This window comes from Saccostrea cucullata, unplaced genomic scaffold (genome assembly GCF_032062105.1).
Source record: "Saccostrea cucullata isolate Sc308-1 unplaced genomic scaffold, CSIRO_AGI_Scuc_v1 ctg1171, whole genome shotgun sequence".
NCBI classification, from domain to species: Eukaryota; Metazoa; Mollusca; class Bivalvia; order Ostreida; family Ostreidae; genus Saccostrea; species Saccostrea cuccullata.
The window spans coordinates 83,676-103,538 of NW_026925719.1; the positions used below are offsets into that span (position 1 = coordinate 83,676).

Consider the following 19,863-nt stretch of genomic DNA (forward strand, 5'->3'; position numbering starts at 1 on the left):
TATTCAAACAACTTATATAGTAAGCATCAATAGAAGGGTCTCTATTAGTATTAAAAAAAAAATAAAAAATATTGAAAAACAAAAAAGTTAGAAAATACAGTTTTTTAAATTCGTTTCTCCTAACGACAGGAAGTAACGACGACGAACGAAAGGTCGCGTCCTGGATAGTATATATCACGATCTATAATCCCTGAAAGTTTCACATTTATATCTTCTACCGTTCTTGAGATTAACCGTAGACAAAATGTCATTTTAAATTCAGAAAATGTCCCGTAACTTGGCACCAGATGCGAATTTTCAAAAAATCTCTCGGAAAAAATAACTTCAGATAATAACACATAAATTCTGTAAATTTCATGAAAATCCACCCAGTAGTCTTCAAGAAATCGCGTGCACAAAATTCGGTGTACGGAAAAATAATAATAATAACTAGATGCGATCTCGTTGCGAGCAACGAGTAGGTCTTCCGTCCGTTATCTGATGAAATAAGACCTGTGTTGGGATAAATACATTGTCAAAAAAAGCACAAGAATTTTTCAAAACATGTTTAGAAACACAAAAAATGTAAGATCAATCAATTCCAATCAACTGACGGTTCTTCTTATTCATTTCCTGTTCGACCGTTTGTGCTCAAAACAACTTTCAACTCTACATCAAGCATGCAGTAATCATCCCTGAAAGTTTCGATGGAAAATGCTCATTTTAAGACAATTTCGGTTTTTACGAGCTGTACTTCCGGTCGAAATATTAAGATGGTACGCATTCTTTAAGTCTCGACAACGAGCAATTACATTCATTAGAAAATGTGAAAAGAAATCGCTACATTTAAACTACTTCCGGTTTATAACGGAAGTGTCGACGGAAAAAAAATGAAAAATTAAAGAATTAAAAGTATGCATATTGTTGGGAACATTATTTTGACCATCTTTTGTTCAATATTGCTTATCAAAATACTCACGCTTTTCGAGATATAAAGCGTCAAAGATTTCGCATTTTAGCCCCCTGTGACCCTTTATTACATAACATATGATCAAATTTTTAGTATATATTGTTGCAAATTATTAAGTTGAATATCTTTGCTACAGTAATGTATCACAAAATATTGACCATTAAAAAGTTAAAGACGAGAGATTTTTGGCCCCTCTGTGCCCCTAATTTGAAGGGCTAACCCCATTTACTTGATAGCAAATGAAAGGTCTTACTAAATTGCACATTTTTTATTAAATATGTCATAATAAAATATTAACAGGTAAAAAGATGTGAAAGAAAACGTATCAATTTTTGCGAGATGCGTATGAGCCTATTTTTCGAGCCCAGGCGAGCGTCGATGCCTTTTTACCTGGAAAGCTCTGTATGCAAAATGTCACATCTATTGTCCTTCCTCTACCTTCACTGAAAATCTCAAGTCGATATCTTAAGTCGTTTAGGAGGAGATCTCAGGACAAGCCGACCCTCTAAAAATCAGTAAATCGTCAATATATCACGACCGGAAGTGACGACGTACTTATGAAAAATTTCCGACAAGGTTCAGATAAATATCTATCAGATCTGAAAGTTTGGTGAATATTGGTCCAGCCGTTTTTGAGAAATCGCGTGCACAAAATCGGTAAGAAAAAAAATAATAATAATAGGGAAAAAGAAACCGAACGAAAACAATAAGGTCTTCCGTTGGAGACGGAAGACCTTAATAATAATAATAAGAAACAATAGAATCACTATAAGGTCTTCCGTGAAGACGGAAGACCTTAAAAACTTTAAAAAACTTCTTCTCAAGAACCACTGGGCCAGAAAAGCTGAAACTTAATTTATGTGGAAGCATCCTGGGGTAGTGTAGATTCTTAATTGTTCAAATCATGACCCCTAGGGGTAGGGCGGGGCCACAACAAGGAATCAAGTTTTACATAGAAATATATAGGAAAAAACTTTAAAAATCTTCTTGGGAACAACTGGGCCAGAAAATATGAAATTTATGTGGAAGCATCCTGGGGTAGTGTAGATTTTAAATTGTCCAATTTATGTCCCATGTGATAGGATGTGGTCACAATATGTATTACAAGGGGGAAATTTGGTAAAGGACATCATGGTCAAAGCTTGTCAGGTGAGTGATGTGGCCTATGGGCCTCTTGTTTTTATTGATGTCTGTGTTTGATACCATTTAAGTTTGGTAGAGAGCAGAAGAAACAAAAAATAGAATAAAACAAAAAAAATAATGGTAATGTATTTCAGTTACATTCCATTGAGTATGAATATTTTTACTTTTATATACATACAAATTATATAAATGTAAAATATGCTTTTTTCAGATTCCAGCACAGTACATTGTAATTCGTTTGTCAATAAATTTATATTTAAATTTAACTGATGTGTATATGTATGTATTTTCTATTCCAAACTGTCATTTATCTTTATCTTGTACAAATATTCATAATCTTTGTCATTGTTCAAACCAAACTTGCACATCGTATGTAATTATGAAGAAGGATTGAATGTAAAGATGATATTCCTTAAATAGTGACTACACCTCTCAAACCAAGTTTTGGAACGGTTTATGTAGAAAATGTTAGTCTGTATATCTGCCTGTCAATCCCAAGTTTAAAGGTGCTATAAATTGAACTGTGATAATTTTTTAGGGGTTAATTGTGTAATTTCAGTGTAATTGGAATTAAGCACCTTTTGCCAAGACTTTTTATTTATACATTAGAGTAGTTTAATGAATGATAGTACAGGAACCAAAGAACAAAGCGTTATGAAATGTTTCATTTCTCAGGCCATTGCATTAGATGCTAGAACTCTGAGCTGCAGTTCTCTACAAAAAGGCATTTAGATATGAATATTGATGTCGGTAATTTTATTAACAACAAAAAATGATACTGATATTACTTATAGATAAAACCAATGAGCATGTGGGTTGATCAGTGAGTACAAACTTGAATAAATGAAATTATCGAAACATTCTTTATGTTTGTTTCTTTCTTTCTTTTTTCAAAGAATTACACAGTCACATAGAAACCAGTTAATAAGAAAACGTAGGATGGGGCCATATTACTTTGGAAGATTAAGGTTTAGTATAGGAGCTTATATATGAAAGAGTCATATTATGCCAGTTAAAGTTCTCAGGTAATGCAGATTCAAGTATTTTCCCCAAACATTTTAAGGGGAGGGGAAGGGGCACAGCTGGGGATCAAATTTTATGTAGGAATAGGAGAAATCTTCAAAATTGTTTGGAGGAATGTCATGTATGGAAATGAATTATACATTGTTTATGTCATTCACTCATCGAGTAATAGAGGTCAAGGTGTATGAAGTTGGTAACAATTACAGAGATCTCATTAAACTGTAAAATGTATGTGATATATGTCCATTTAGACAATTCCAGGTGGACTCAAAGCAGAGGTACGCTCGTAGCTTGAAAAACTTTTGATACTCAAGTGACCGTTAAGGCCCATGGGCCGCTTGTTAAAATTTAGTGATCATTTTGAACATCCCAATGATAATTAGGCATTGATGACCAAATTTGCAAATGGGGATACTTGATACATTCAACATTTTGTGATCATGTTCCAGGTACAGTTAGAAGATGTGGTTTTATGCCTGGTTAACCAGGTACTCATTGATATCCCTACTATTGAAGATCCTTATTCCACTATTGATAATTTTTAGTGTATAAAACACACTATTTTGAGACCTTGAGGATCTGATGATCTTGATAAGGAAAAAAAATATACAGAATAGAACCTTCAACATAATTATTAACTGGTACTTGTAGGACTGTTACCAAGGGGGACAATCTGCTCCCCCTAAAGATGCAAGAAGAGTGGGTTCTCTTTCTTAGATAACGTGGGTGGACTATTGGGTACAATTTTATAACTGAAAATAAACAAGGACACTGCAAAGCAGAGCATCCCCTCACAATGATCATCTTAAATCAAGACAGCATTCGACATAGATCCTGATGCAAAGTACGTCATTTCCCATTTCCAACAATTTTAAGTTAACATACACACAAACTGAAACGCGTTACTATATCCCATCCAACTCCACTGCGAGTGAAAAATGATGAAACATTTATTAAATTCTGAGAAAGAAATAGAGATCAATTAAACAAACGTTTTTTTGTCAATTCTTGCCCTTCTGGATAATATTGTATACAGTACATAATTCATAATCAATATGGTGCATTGTTTATTCAATTTATTATCCATTTTGTTGTCGCTGAAAAATAAATTCATTGCTTAAAACAAGAGAAATAGTGAGGAAGAAATAAATATTTAATATCTTTATAAAACTTCTACATGCCGGAATAAGTCACAACACATTTATAGGCAGATCTATAGCAATATGAGCTACATACTGGTATATTCATGTATGCATGCGGAGCTAATTAAAGCAGGAGAATGCAGGAGAAACTAACTATAGAAAACTATAGAAGTAGGGCCCTGTGTTAGGACCTATTTATAAGAATGTTTGTTTACACTGTAAAATGCTATTACACATAAAACAGTTTTAAAATTTGATTTCTGGGGTAAAAGTTGTAAAAAAAAAAAAAACAATAGGTTATAAAAGTCTTGAAAAATGAATAAAATTTGTAAGTTAATATCCGAGCACATACAATATTAAATTATCTATAAAAATAAGGATTTGTGAAATAGAAGAACTGTTTAAAATATGATAAAATAAAGTTGTGTAAATAAATAAATGAAAAGAAATACAAATATGGAACAACAATAAGAAATGATATGAGTAAACTGTACAGTAAGCTTTGGTCTTTGTACAAGAATAATGCTGCAGTGCCTATTAAAATCTATATACACATATCAAGAAACTGTACATTCAGAAAGCAGATATATAATTCTAAAAAACGTTTATAAAAATCCCCACCAAGATTAGTATTCTCCCCATAAATATTAATAAATTTGAAAGTAAATTAAAAAATATTTTTAAAATGCTAAAGATATGTTGTTTCTTAAAAAGCACAGGATAAATATCTGCCATTCAGTAAAACTGAAAGATGACTGAATGTTTACTGAAGGCTGACTGAAAGGCAGAGCTCTAGCTGTAATCACTCATTATTCCAGACCTTTCAGTGAGCATTCCATTGGCTGAATGGCAGAGTGTCATCATGTAAAGAAAAAATAAAAAAAAAAGCTAATTAATGCAGTGCCTCTACATTTTCTTGATAATTTTGTTACATGTATCTAAATTGCATGACTTGGAATTACAAAAAAAAGGATCAGTATCCTGTTTGTAAACTATACATTAAGTAAAAGAATATCAGATTATATTGCTTTCAATTTTTTACGACATAAAGAAAAGTTTCTTATCACTCCAATACTAAGAAGTCAACACAGGGAAAATCTTTGAATATCTTTAAAATATTCAAATCATAATACTGTGGATTACATATTAAAATGATTCTTAACAATTGAAAACCCAACAAAGCTACCTTATAACAACAATATATAAACAATGGATATGGACTATCAATGGATAAAAAGTATAAAGTGTTTGTTAAGATTTTGTTCCACTACAATTAAATCCTTGATCAGCAGTGATGGGGGTTGTATGACTGCTTTATACCCTGCGGTGTAAGTTGAATGCCTCCCATCTATTTAGTGGTGGTCATGATGCTTCTGTAAGATATAAAACATAAAATTAGAATGTGCTGCTTTCTCAAATACATATACCTGGTACATATTTAGGATTTAAATAATTCAATAGGATAATGTTGAATTTTATTGCCTGAATATCTTTTTTTTTTTTTACATTTTACAAAGAACATATCTCTTGTATTTTGTTTATGAGAGTGATCAATTCACCTTTGGTGACCTTCCAACAAATTGTCTGAGACTAATTACATGCATCATTTTCACAAACTTTCAGCTATTTTATTTGAGTATTTTGACAAAGATATGAATGAAATTAAATGAAATATTCTAGATAGAAGGTTTCTTTGACTAAAATCAATGTATTAAATAAGTATCTTGCAGAGGTCACCCATACGGAAAAAAAGGGCAAACAAACTACTATAACAAATTACTAACAAACCACTATGGTTTGAAAGTAGTTTAATAGTACAGCAAATCACATGCAAATGAGCTAACAAACTATACTCAACAAACTACTATCAAACCACTCTTAACAAACTACTATCAAACCACTCTAACAAACTACTATCAAACCACTCTAACAAACTACTATCAAACCACTCTAACAAACTACTATCAAACCACTCTAACAAACTACTAACAAATCACTGGTAACAAATCAATCAGCAAAACACAGCTAGATTTGAATTTTCCTTTACAAATCCACAAGTCTTTGAAAACACCTAAAACAATCATATTTGAAATATTCAACAAGTCCTGTTTCGGAGTATTTTAAATTCCAGGATTCACAAGTTTAGCCAATGCAAGTGCAACAATCCAACATGTTCACTTATGCTTAGGAGATGCAATTCCAAGTCAATGTCCATGTACTTATCACATAGTTCCTTCATGTTGTGTACATCTTCATAGTGTTTTTCACCAACAAATGTTCTTCAAGCTGACATATAAATATTCCCTGCTTCATCTGGCATGGAAAATGCTGCAATATTTCCTTTTTCTGGCCTTATTAATGCAACTTTGAAGGACATATCTTTTTTGTCTTATTTTCAAGTATACATACTTCCAATAATCCAATGCATAACTGATCTAAACTAATATAGGAATTATAGGTCAATCTGAAAATGAATAAAAACCCAAAGCTAGTAAAAACCATACACATCCACATCCACAAAAGGTTAATTACTCTAGTCCAGCCTTATTTTAGGTAAAAACTGAACTTCATGACATGCAATATATAAATACCTCTTCTGTATCCAGATCCATCTTTTAATAATGTTAATTGCTGCTTTTTCCAGTCAGGAATCTTATAGAATGATACTAACAATTTGAATGTCCCTTCACCATTTCCTTTGTTTCTGACCTGCTTGGTGGTTTGAAAATTGGCGCAAATAGCTAACACCGGATGTAATGATTAAGCTGTTCTTGGAAACTTCAACAATTTTAGATAATTCAACCCTAAACATGTCTGTAAAGTAATTTCCCATGTGGTTAGATGCAAATGCTATACTAATAAAACACTGTTGCAAGATACCACCAAGTCTAACAAACTATAAAGAAATCACAATCAGCAGAAATGAAAGACTAACAAACCACTGCAGCTATTTTTAGAAACAGTAGTTTGTTTGTGTTTCATTAAATGCTATACTATCAAACTACTCTAACAAACCACAAAAGTATAGTTTGTTGGTAGTTTTTTGATGGTTTAATAGTAGTTTGTTAAAAAACTTTTCCGTCTGGGTCAGCTTAAGAAGTCAAAATGTTTATTAAGAAAAAATAAACTTGTTATGCAATGAAAGCATTATCTTAATAAATACTTTGTATTAATGTTACAGTTCCTTATTTAGATCAAAATAATAATAATCCAATGAAAACAATGTAAAGAATAAAATCCTTGCTTGATTTTTAAAAAAAATCATTGGAGTAGTTTTGCTAGAACTAATTCAATATTTTTACAAAGGGGCACCACTCTATTACTTAACAGTGATGCAAATGTTAGATTTTTTATGAAAATGAAGAAGTTGACTGACAGAGTGATAAATTATCCCTGGTGCTAAGAAGGCAATACCAAAGAGACTCAGGATTTGTGACCATACTCACCTACCCATGTTTGGTGATGTTATTAAACATATATTAATTCATACAAACCTAGAACGAGCTATGATGGTCCTTGAAAATATACATAAATTTTTCTTGTAAATACTTTTTTTTCTACTGTAAATATCATCATTTATAATAGTAATACTGGGATTTATTATCTGAATAAAGCCCTAGCACCTAGCCCAACACCATGAAATCTTACATAAAATACATGTCATTATACAAAATCTAGCCTAGTAAAAACAAAAAGAAAACTTTCTTCATATCAGATTATTGATTTGCATGTGTATGATAGAGCTTTTCACATTTTTTTCTAAATGAATAAAATTCTTGAACCCTGCATTTTATGAAACCATGACAACTATGCAAGCATTTATGTACATGTAGTAAGTTTCAATATTCTTCAAAAATTATATTATATCAACTATAAAGGTTACAATCTGTAACAATTACATTTGCATTACATGTAATTAGGGCTGGGTATTGACCTGAGATTTCGTATTGCGATATATTGCAATATTTTTCACTGTATTGTGATATGTACTGCAATATTTTCAATGTTATTAAATGGGATATTTTTTAATAATATTAACTTTAATTTACATGAAGAACATACATAACTATGATATTAAAGTTAACAAAAGGAAAAAAATCTTGCTGATTTTATTAAAGTTATGCTCTAAAATACATCCATAAAATAGCGTCTTTCTTACTGTTTGGCTTTTTAGCAACACTTTTTATATTTATTTAAATTCCTTAGTTTTAGCATTTTGCCGATATATCGTTATTACAAAAACGTATTGCAATACGATATTTTTTGTCATTGTATTGCAATATACCAAAATATCGCTATTTTTGCCCTGTCCTACATGTAATTACATGCATTCTTGATATTCAACATTTATAAAAAGACTTTAGATTATGTAAACCTTGATTATAAGCAGGGCTCCCACTGGACTGAAAATATTTTTCGCCACTTTTCGCGACAAAAGGAAAGGCATACTTACATCTGATTTCTCGACAATGCAATGCACTTTATGTTATTCCATTTTTTTCATTAAATTTATCACAGACATTGTTTTAAAGTTGTAATGTTTAAAGCTTATGATAGTATCCATTTAAAAAAAAAGATATTGAATTGATATCAGCCAACTCTTGACAGAAAACAGAAAATCTCCTCTTGATTATAATATTTTTTTTGCCTGGGAAGGGGGGGGGGGCTACAGACCTAGTAAAAATATATGACATTTTTTTAAAATGGAAATTTTCATCATTTCATTAATTAATTGTGAAAAGAAGCAATTAAAAAGTAATGAAAACTAGAAAACTGACCAGTCAGCAAGGGCCCCGCCATGGGGTAGAATTAAAAGGGTGCAGCTTACAGAATGATTATGAAGAATACGCAACAGCAACTGTATTCTTAAAATTTAATGATAATTCCTGAATATTCAAAAACCTGAAAATAATATTTTTGTATTTACATTAGGCAGTAAATAACAACTTAACATTGAATGTAAATTTAAACAATTATGAAGCTTTGTGTTATGAAATGCCAGCCTTCAATGAATGCAAATATCATGAAGGCTTGACCTTAACTTCAAACAAACAGCAGTTGCAGACAAAGGTTTTCATTAATCTTAAAGTGACAGATAAAGAAAAGCCTACTAAATTTTCTGCAGCAGGCTAGATAATTAATCCCAAGGGATTAATTGTACCTTTCTCATCATTTTCTTCTGAATTTACAATAAGAACTTTTTCAGTGTTAATGATAGAATGGGGTTTTTATACAACTACATTAAAAATTAATTAAACATGTATTCTTGAATTAATTTTAAAAAAAAAGTGAAAAAAAAGTGAAAAGAAGTAAATCAAAAAAACTTCTTTAATCTTTTTCTTTTCTTTTTTTTTTTTTTTAAATTTCAATGAAATTATAACTATCAAACAAAAATAAATTATAAAAAATTATATTAAAATCCACATTTCAGAGTGTTCATAGCATTCTAAATTGATTTAACTTTCAAACAAACTTCATTTGCAGACAGAGGTGGTAATTAATCTCAATGTGACAGATAAAGATAATGCTCTGGATTTTCTTCAGGAGGAAAGCTAATTAATCTCAAGGGACTCCTAGCAGCATTCAGTTTACAATGTGAACATCTTCAGCAGTTATCTCTCTTTGCCAATGCATTTTATTATGAAGTTAAGGAATCTACCCCACCACCCCAGCTCCAAACTATGGGACATAGAGAACAAAACTTAGCATCAAAATATGCATTTCTGCCTACTGAACTACTGTACCAAATTTGTACTTGATTGGGCAACCATAAAAAAAGTTGCCCGTTCATTCTAATGCATAATTAAGGAATCTACCCCACCACCCCAGCTCTAAACCAGAAGACATAGACAACAAAACTTAGCATCAAAATATGTATTTCTGCCTACTGAACTACCATACCAAATTTGAACTTGATTGGGCAACCATAAAAAAAGTTATTAGAAAAAAACAGAAAATTTGTGGACGGAAGAGTGACAGACGGACAGCTAGACAGACAGACAGACGGACGGACGGACGGACAGACAGAGTGATTACTATAGGGCACCCGCAAATCCTTGCGGGGTCCTAATTAGGTGTTTTTTTTTTAAACTTGACTTTATTTTAACAACTTGGAGACTCCAGAGTTTACTAGAATAGAACAGAACATTTTATTTTTAATTTAGAGAACATAACAGAAAAGTATGAGATTGTTACAATAATAAGGAAAAGAAAAGCCAATGAATAGCAAAACAATTATACAATTAGTAATTGACATAAATCATTTCAACAATAATCCTGTCTAAAAGGAATACATCAAATATGCATGTATACATGTGTAAAAGACTTATGTAATTGTAAATAATTCAATGTAATTTACTAAGATAATTCTGTTTTCAAACCAATTTCTTTTTAACTCTGTGTCAGTTTATGGTATAATGTAAACATTTTTTCAATTTTCATTATGTCAAATTTGAAGCCATTCTTTACAATTTTCGTCATGTTTCCCTACTTTCGGTTTAAATAAAAAATGATCTAAACAGATCCATATTTTGTTGATAAAAATCTTTTATTTACAAACTTCATCTCCTTATAACACTTTATTCCCCCCTTGTTTAATCCAAATTATATTATTTCAAGCAATTTTGTAACCCTTTATTGCTCCAGGCTAATTACCTAGTCAGCTGTGTTCGTTCAAGCAAGACGTGATTTCCTACATGTAGGTTTCAGTTTTCACACCTCTGCTGCATTAAATAAACAAAGGGACTTATCTGTATACATTGAATAAACAAAGGAGCTAATTAGGTCTACACAAATTTTGTACATGGTACATCTAAAAAATTCATTTTCGCCACTTATGAATTTCTTTTCGCCACTTTTGAAAAAAATTCGCAATTGGCGACAATGGCGAATCACAGCTCAAGCCCTGTTATAAGGAACTTTTATAAATAAAGATCTTAATTAGAATTCTTATGAATAAGTCTTACAGGTTAAAGATGTATGCTTGTTTATTTAATTAATAAATTATTGCCCTTCTAATTTTAAAGCACCCCCTCCAATACGTGTGGAATATATGCCATTACTTGATTATGAATATAGTATACATTTCAGTTGGTATAAATACATTTATTTCTATACAAGTATCTGATCCAATGACATGACAATGTGTTTATGAGCCTTTAATTTTTGCTCCAGTATCAACTTGGGCCTGAAGACAAACTTTACTTTTTTTTGGCGAGTGACTTTGGATTTGCTACAATAATCTTTAGATTATGTATATCAGAGGTTTTAAAGTTCTCCAATTTGTGTCAAAAATTTGTTCCAACTTTCTTCTTTGCATAGTTATGATCCAGACATGTCAGATATTGAATTACAAAAAGTTATTCCATTATACCCCACCTTTTCTTCATGTTAAATTCTGCTTCTCAGGCCATAAGAGAGAACATGATATTTAGAGTACATAATAGAATGAACATGCCATAGATGTAAATATCATGCATAAAATTTCTAGATCAAATATTCATCCATAAACATGCAGGTTTCCTTTTTTAATACATGTACTTTATTTCCAGCTTATGAAGATTTTTTTTAATCAAACAGTTCTAAAGTACAACAAGCCCTAGCTTTTTACTAGCATTTTTTTGGAAATGGAGGCTAAAGGAAAAAAAAAATTAACTTACACTCATCTATATCCAGATTTTGACTGAACAAATTAAACATAATGTGTAAATATGTAAACAAGTATCTAACCACATATTAACTGAATTATAATGCATAAAAAATTTCCCAGTCCCAGTATTCTAATCCATTCTGAATGTCATAATACAATATGTGTCAGTACCTCCTTGCTCTTTATTGATATTTCATACTAAATTCAACTATTTAGCTTACAATGACGTGTACTTTCATTATTATACATCATACATGGGATTGCAAAATAAAATACTGTGCTCATTAATACAGAATTCATGCATGTACATGTCAAAAGATAAATACTGCGTTGATAACATAACTGATCTTGATTTTTTTTTATTTTGTGAAGCAGAAAAGGAAATTATTCTCCTATAAAACAAATAAAACACAAGCTGTCACCTATGACACTGATACCTTATGTATAACATCATCAGCTGAACTTCTGTCAGTGATCAATTGTTTGCAAAACTAAGCCTTAACACCATGTTTACTTATTAGATGCTCATTTTTACGTAAATATAAAGTCAGTTATTATTATAAATGTATCAACCTACCATTTTGTCATCTTTCTTTGTGTTGTTTTCAAAGAACATGAAATCCTGTAGTGAAGAAAATGGGAAAAAATAAAACATTTTGTTACTTTTTGTTATTTGAATATTGTTTCAGTTTATGTTATAGACAATTCCAATCAATATTCTTTTAATATACAGAAATAAAGTGTTGTAATTAATGTGTTAAACCCATAATGAAATTATGCCAGTTCTCTGACAGAAGATGGAAACGGTAAATATGTTGACATTCAAGAAAATTCAGTTTACAATAGATGGCAAAATATAGTATACAATACAGGGTTATCTCAGTTTAAAACTAATCATGATTGAACATATAAACATAAGATAAAGAAAACAGCAATTTATTAATAGAAATTGGAATTCCTTGAGATAAAGAGTCTTTTCTCCTTAAAATCGTTAGCAAGGTTTCCGATATAGAGAGAAGGAATCGGACTTACCAAAAGGAAGACGGCCCCAAGGAGGGTGGCCTTGACATTAACATCCAGATCCAGAGGGAAGGAGATTCCAAAGTTATCAGCATCAGTGAACAGCTCCTTACCCAGTCCAGACCACTGCTTAGTGACCCGACCTACATAGGTCTCCTCATCCGGGGCATAAACCTGACAAACAGAAAGTAAAGGTCATCAAACAGAAAGTAAAGGTCATCCATCAAACAGATATTAAGGATACAAAACAGAAAGTAAATATTGGGAAACAGAAAGTTAAAGATGACAAACAGAAAGAAAATATGATTTTAGATGTAAAATTGTCAAATCAGATTTTAAAACATTTTACTTACATCAAACTCGATGTCTCCACAGATGTTGAGCTGACAACATGGTCCTTTGATCCTCAGCATGGTCTCACCTTCAGCGTTCTCAATCCTCATACGAGGTTTACACAAACTCCAGGCCTGAGATACGTATCCCGCCACCTTTCCTGGAGGGGCCTCTACTGTTACTTTCTAAAATCAAGGACACACGTCTATAATAAATGCTTCACAGCCAAATAATCATTATTTCATTATCACTTTAAAAAAAACGATTACAGACAAAGTCATAGGGTGTCACAGTATGCTTAATAATTTTTAGCTTGATCTGGATAGTACTATTACCTAAGAACTGGCTAAGAGTCAAATTGACCACTTGAATTGATAAATGTCACTTTGAAACAAGAGATGTTTGTAAAACACTTATGCCCCCCTCCCCCAAAATTGGAATTTTTCCAAGTCCAACATGTCCAAAAGGGCATAACTCTGTCAAAAATGGTGCAATGGTACCCAAAACAAAACTTGACCTAGATATTCATTATTCATGTGATATATCTGTAAACAAAATTTCATTTTAGTATGTGCAACGGTTGTGAAGAAAATGAACGGAAACTGCAAATAATTGGAATTTTTCTAAGTCTAAGGGGCATAACTCTGTCAAAAATGGCACAATCCTACCTCAAATAGAACTTGACCTAAAATTCATCTGATAAATCTGTACACTAAATTTCATTTCAGTATGTGCAACCTCTGTGAACAAAATGAACGAAAACTGCAAGTAATTGGAATTTTTCTAAGTCCAAGGGGCATAACTCTGTCAAAGACGGTGCAATCGTACCCAAAACAGAACTTTACCTAGATATTTATGTGATATATCTGTACACTAAATTTCATTTCAGTATGTGCAATGGTTGTAAAGAAAATGAATGGAAACTACAAATAATTGGAATTTTTATAAGTCCAAGGGGCATAACTCTGTCAAAAATGGTGCCATTGTACCCAAAACAAGACTTGACCTAGATATTCATGTGATATATCCGTATACTAAATTTCATTTCAGTATGTGCAATGGTTGCGAAGAAAATGAATGGAAACTGCAAATAACTGGAATTTTTCTAAGTCCAAGGGGCATAACTCTGTCAAAAATGGTGCGATCGTACCCAAAACAGAACTTGACCTAGATATTCATGTGATATATCCGTATACTATATTTCATTTCAGTATGTGCAACGGTTGTGAAAAAAATGAACGGAAACTAAGTGGACTGACAGACCGACCGACATACTGACAGACAGCAGCAAAGCAATATGCCCTCCCTTCTTCAAAGGGGGGGGGGGGGGGGGGGCATAAAAAAAAATTCAAAATTTAATTGTTGTAAGATTTGCAAAGCTTTATTCATAAACCTCAATCTAGATCTTTGACCTTCACATTTGACCAATTTTTAAATTTTCCAAAGCATTCTCTATAATCATGTAGTATACACTTTATATGTATATAAAGTCTACAGATAACAACATGTTCAAGCTTCATGACTGAATATGACAAAGAGACTCGCAAAACAGCCTCTACCGTTATTCACCTGTGTAGTTAATATGAATTCTGTGTTTCTTGATAGGAATCAAGTTATCATGTCATGTAAATAGGTAGCACAAGACAAACCATATAATTATTATAAGGGACCCATATCTTGATTCAAGGCCCTAAAATATTTTGAAATTGCAAACAGTGTGCCAAATAAATTAATTTGTTTTTTCAGTGATTTTTTGAATCAGTTGTACATCAGATAAGAATAGTGCCACAAGTTTATATCTCCTAGTGTACACGTCCGAATAGCTTCCTGGTTGTCAACAGCTCACAAGACCATTATGTACAAATGGAAAACTAAATTCATCTTGGAGACAAAACTATTGACTGTGTACCTTTAGTTTCAGAACTTACCTGTAAACAACAGGGAAACCAACATGAGCTACACCTGAGCGGTCGGGACAGATGGATGACTTCCTGGTTCTGATTGTTCAGAATCTTCATATCAAATGGTCGGGAACTCCCACAGCAGTTACGGGTACAGCAACAGGTGTCTATAAATAACACAAATTATCTACTATGCATTTAATTCTGTTAAAAAATTTATCTGTTCAAAATGTTTAAGTAATGGCAGAGTACAAGTGTGATTATTGGCCCTGCCCTTTATGACTCTAAAATCTCTAATTACGCTCTACCTACTTCCAGATTTACTCCAGGATACCTACCCTCTACAGCATGGTACACTCTCTGTCCAAGAGAATTCAGAATCTCATACTTGTTGTTTGTCTCAAAGCCAGTAAAAGCTGAAAAATAAAAAAAAACCAATTAGATATATACCTCATAATTGATTTGTAATTATTAAAACAAATCTTTATATTATTAGTTTGACTATGACTTAAAAATTAATCTCGGCTTTTTCCTTCAACTTAAATTTTTTTTAATTTACTGGTTCTAGTATCTTTTTTCAATGAAAAGCAGATTGAACCATTTATCAAAAGTATGAAACCCCATTTGTGTAAAATGGCTGCATGAGCATATGCCAATGCTTTTAGTTCCTGCTTTCTTTGTAATCAGTGACTGCCTTTTCTTCCTATTTGATTCCCATGCTGCTTTCTCTTTGCCTTACCCTCTAGGGCCTCTACTTTCTGTTTGATCAGTAGCTGGTCCACCTGAGCCAGGTATTCCAGTCCTTTAGGACAGTTAGCGGGGACATTGGTGGGGGCCTGCATCCAGCCACCAGGGGCACTTGGGACAGCTGAATTAAAAAATTATAACTTGATTATAGTTAAACAACAGCAAACATTTTTTTCAATTTTTTTTTCCCTGAGGTAACATTATACATGAGCAATGCCTAACAATACAGATTACATGAGCAATGCCTAACAATACAGATTGTCTAAGTAAAAAATTCATTTATGATCATCATCACATATAAATAAGTTTATTTATTATCATAAAGCTATATGTATATTCCAATTTCTTATCAAAAAATAGAGTAGCAGAGCAATTTCTCAGTTTCAGATCTGATTTCATTGCCTCAAACACATTTACACTGTCATTTACATATTTTGTACACAAGGAATCAACAATTTCTTCATAATAATAATAATTATTGTCTTTCTGTCTTTGTCATGTTTTGTCCCTAATTTTTAAAAAATATTAATTAATTTGTATATGCAAAGTATCCTTACTCAATATGCATTTGAAAAGCAATATAGTACATTGTATAATTCCTCTATGTCCTCAAAAAAGTTTTTTTTATATGGAAAATACTACTAAAGTTAGTCTTGATATTCAATTTCAATCAAAAAGGTTATCAAAATATTATATACTAGCATACATTTTATAAACCAGAATCATCTTTGAAAACACACTGTTGTTATAAATTTAAAGTTATTTATTACATCACTCATTATACACAATAGACTAGCTTTCTTATATAAATTAGTGGTCAAACTCCAGTATCTTTACAATAAAGAAAAAAACATGCAACTGCATCAAAAGAGAAACTGTCACAGAATGAATATTATTCTGTGTAACCAGAGTTTTGATCTGGGATACATTTTTAATGGAGTGGAATTATCATTTGACAGGGAACCCCTCATATAGGCCCTCTTATCGTGTATAAATCCATCAATTCCTTATAAATCTCTTCCCAATTTTAAGGTTCAAAATTCCATAAAAATGGAAACCAAATGAAGTATTTACTATGTACATGTATTTATATGATTTTAACAGAGACATTAATACCAGAGATTTGCAACTCCGCCATTAGCATGTTTGTTTACCGAAATATGTGACGGTCCTGGTACTACCCTAAGAATAACTCTTTTGTCTTGTATTTTGATCTAAATGAAATTAATTTTATCATACTTGGGTGTATAATTTGAAAGGTTTTAATGATTTTTAAAAGCAAACAAAAGTTGCACAAGATTTGAAGAAGTAAACAACAGGGACCGTGAGATCGTGCGAGACTTTGAACAGTTGCAAATCCCTGTTATTTATGTCTCTTGTTTTTACAAATCTCTAGTTAACAAACACATGGTTGTTTTGTACTAGATGTTTATAATGACCACAAGCAGGTGTTATGTCTATATATCCCTGTGTATTGTTTTTCTATTGGATAAATAGTCTAGTTTCTATAGTATGACTAGACAGTTACAATATACATCCAATTCCGTAAAACTCAAACATTGTTTTATTTTGATTAATTAATCACTGGTTTTCTTGTTTACTGCCTTCCTAGTTCTGATAAACATATCGATATTAAGAAATATCAGACAAAGACCTTAATAAACAATTACAACAAATTTGAAATTAAAAATGTTTCTAAAGCTCTCTACATCTAATTGGATGAATAAAGAAATATAAATCCAATGTCAATTATCTCTCCCTTTTTAATTTTTTTTTTAAAGAGGGTCTTTATTAAATATTACAGTTATATTTTTTATAATTTGAAATACAAATTGAAAATTCCACAAAACAAAAGGCAAACTTCAATAAATACATGTCCACACAATCAACTATAGCTTTTCACTCAGTACGTTAGTACATTATATGGACCACATCTGGCCTTGATGCTCACACAGATACAGTTATTATACTTTACCTGGTGTCTGTACAGGATAGTCAGAGACTACCGTCTCCTGTCCAGGGACAACTAACAAACAGATCAGGTACTCTTAGAAATGGAATTTGTTTATTTATTTGTAATTTAACAGAAAAAACCCAGACGCTGAGGCCTTATATAAGTTATATCTCCCAAGGCATGCACCTCCTCTTTCCATGAAGGGATATGAATGCTAGAATGATAGTATTTTGTGCCGAGATAAGGGAGTTCATTTTATTTTTGTGTTCAAATCATAAAGTAGATAAAATGCATACAAAGTGTGTTAAAATCCCACAGTATTTGGATTAAGAGTTTATTATGATTGTTAGGAATGATCATATTGAACTATATGGGACATCCGTGTCAAAGAACCCTTGTACATGTATTTGGATAGGTCATTATCTGTGAAAGAACATAATATGTAAGAATATACATGTACATGTACTACAAATATCCTGCTCAAAGTTATGAGAAAAAAGGTTCGATCCCCTTAGTATTGTCTAAATTGATTGTATGAACATCCCCCTCCCTTAAAAAGAAAGAAGAGAATTAACATTCTGCCCAATATGCATAAAGGAGATTCATTTATGACTAGATTTAAAATATTGTGCACCTATTACCGGGTAATTATAGTGGTTATTTTAATACAGGGAAGAAAACTGTTTCCGCCATATAACATTTAGCATTTATTTTCCAGATTTTTTTTTCTAAAGATATGAAGATTTAAATAAAGCAATGAAACCAGACAGGAACACCTATCAAAACCGAAAGTAATTTCCTCTTAATGACATGCTTTGATACAAATATAAGTATGTCTCAATAAAGGGAAATAAATCTGTATAAATTGTAAACTGGTCCCCACCTCCTGCCCCAGGCTGAGCCACTACTGGTCCTCCGGGCTGTGCCATCGGCTGTCCCCCTGCCATCTCAGACTTTGGATATCCAGACATCGTAAGTCACCTGAATTTTGTCAAATAAAATCAAACTCATAAAAAAATAAAGAAACAAAAACATTGATAATACAGCTAGACTGGTATTGCCTGTCTTTACCGTACGGAGGAAAATTGGATATCAGACAGGCAGGCCAGTCTATAATACAACAACACATACAGAACAAGGGATTGGGTAAGAGGAGGGATTGGACTGATTGTAAATTAATGTATATGCTGATTAAAATGATAGAATCCACTTCACTTAACCACACACAAGAGTACATGTATAACATTACATACTGTATAACACTGATCAGCATCCTGTAGGGTGTAGTATAATTATTACTGTACAAATAGGAAAGGCAATAGCTTCAATGTGTAATAGGGCTCTCTCCTGAGCTCGATTTTTTTTGGAAAAAATAACTAAACAGTAAACACACATTTGATCCCTTTGAACAAGAAATATATGTTTTGGTGGGAGAATTTTAAAATAAAGTTCATCTCTTGCTCGGAATCCATGAATCGTGTATTAAGTGTACAATACTATTACAACACATTATTTTTACCAGTAATGGATATTAAATAAATAGGAAATTTAACCATGTACAATGGTTTAAATTAAATATATCCCTGAATAATGCAATGGTTCCTACTGCTTACTACCAGTCTATTGACATAATGAAAGGAAAGTCAACGAAAGACGCTTATGCCCACAAACATAAAATGATACAAGAAATGTCGTTTATCTTTATCAATGAATATATTTATCTATAGGTAATTAGATCATCTAAAACACTAATCATTACAAATATAATTCCTTGATTCTTTTTAAAGTTTAAAACATTATCAACATTTTGCAATGAATTGACCCACATACCTCTGCAGAAATCTATTTAAATCTCCCTATTTTTACTGAAGTGAGGTGCTTTCTCGATCAATGAGTTTATGAAATACACTGACATTCTACGTCACAATGTTTGTCCCTGTTACTTAGTACATGATCAGTAATATACACTGGCCAGCTTTTTAAATCAAGATTTCCTAGTCCAT

The 19,863-nt window shown here is 31.8% G+C and overlaps 1 protein-coding gene across 3 annotated transcripts; it reads right to left on the reverse strand.

Annotated features, from left to right (window-relative positions):
• Window positions 1–4,165: 4,165 nt before the first annotated feature.
• On the reverse strand, window positions 4,166–19,799 carry LOC134269657 (phospholipid scramblase 1-like). Of its 3 annotated transcripts, XM_062751868.1 has the most exons (10): window positions 19,691–19,797; window positions 18,744–18,841; window positions 15,899–16,027; window positions 15,498–15,575; window positions 15,187–15,326; window positions 13,279–13,443; window positions 12,938–13,099; window positions 12,483–12,527; window positions 11,916–11,938; window positions 4,166–5,630 (listed from the first exon to the last, which is right to left on the reverse strand). In XM_062751868.1, exons 2-9 carry the CDS (start codon window positions 18,829–18,831, stop codon window positions 11,918–11,920), a joined length of 828 nt encoding a protein of 275 aa, XP_062607852.1. In that variant the 5' UTR covers window positions 18,832–18,841; window positions 19,691–19,797; the 3' UTR covers window positions 4,166–5,630; window positions 11,916–11,917. The 3 variants fall into 3 exon arrangements, with proteins under 3 accessions (XP_062607852.1, XP_062607853.1, XP_062607854.1); XM_062751869.1 differs by lacking the exon at window positions 11,916–11,938 and having other exon boundaries at window positions 19,691–19,799; XM_062751870.1 differs by lacking the exons at window positions 18,744–18,841; window positions 19,691–19,797 and adding an exon at window positions 17,882–17,956.
• Window positions 19,800–19,863: the final 64 nt, after the last annotated feature.

Coding starts and splice junctions, on each gene's coding strand:
- LOC134269657 (XM_062751869.1), bottom strand. CDS start 18,831: ATGTCTGGATATCCAAAGTCTGAGATGGCAGGGGGACAGCCGATGGCA. Junction 16,028..18,743: donor GGCTCAGCCTGGGGCAGGAG/GTGGGGACCAGT, acceptor TTTTTAATTCAG/CTGTCCCAAGTGCCCCTGGT. Junction 5,631..12,482: donor CAAAGAAAGATGACAAAATG/GTAGGTTGATAC, acceptor TATATCTTACAG/AAGCATCATGACCACCACTA.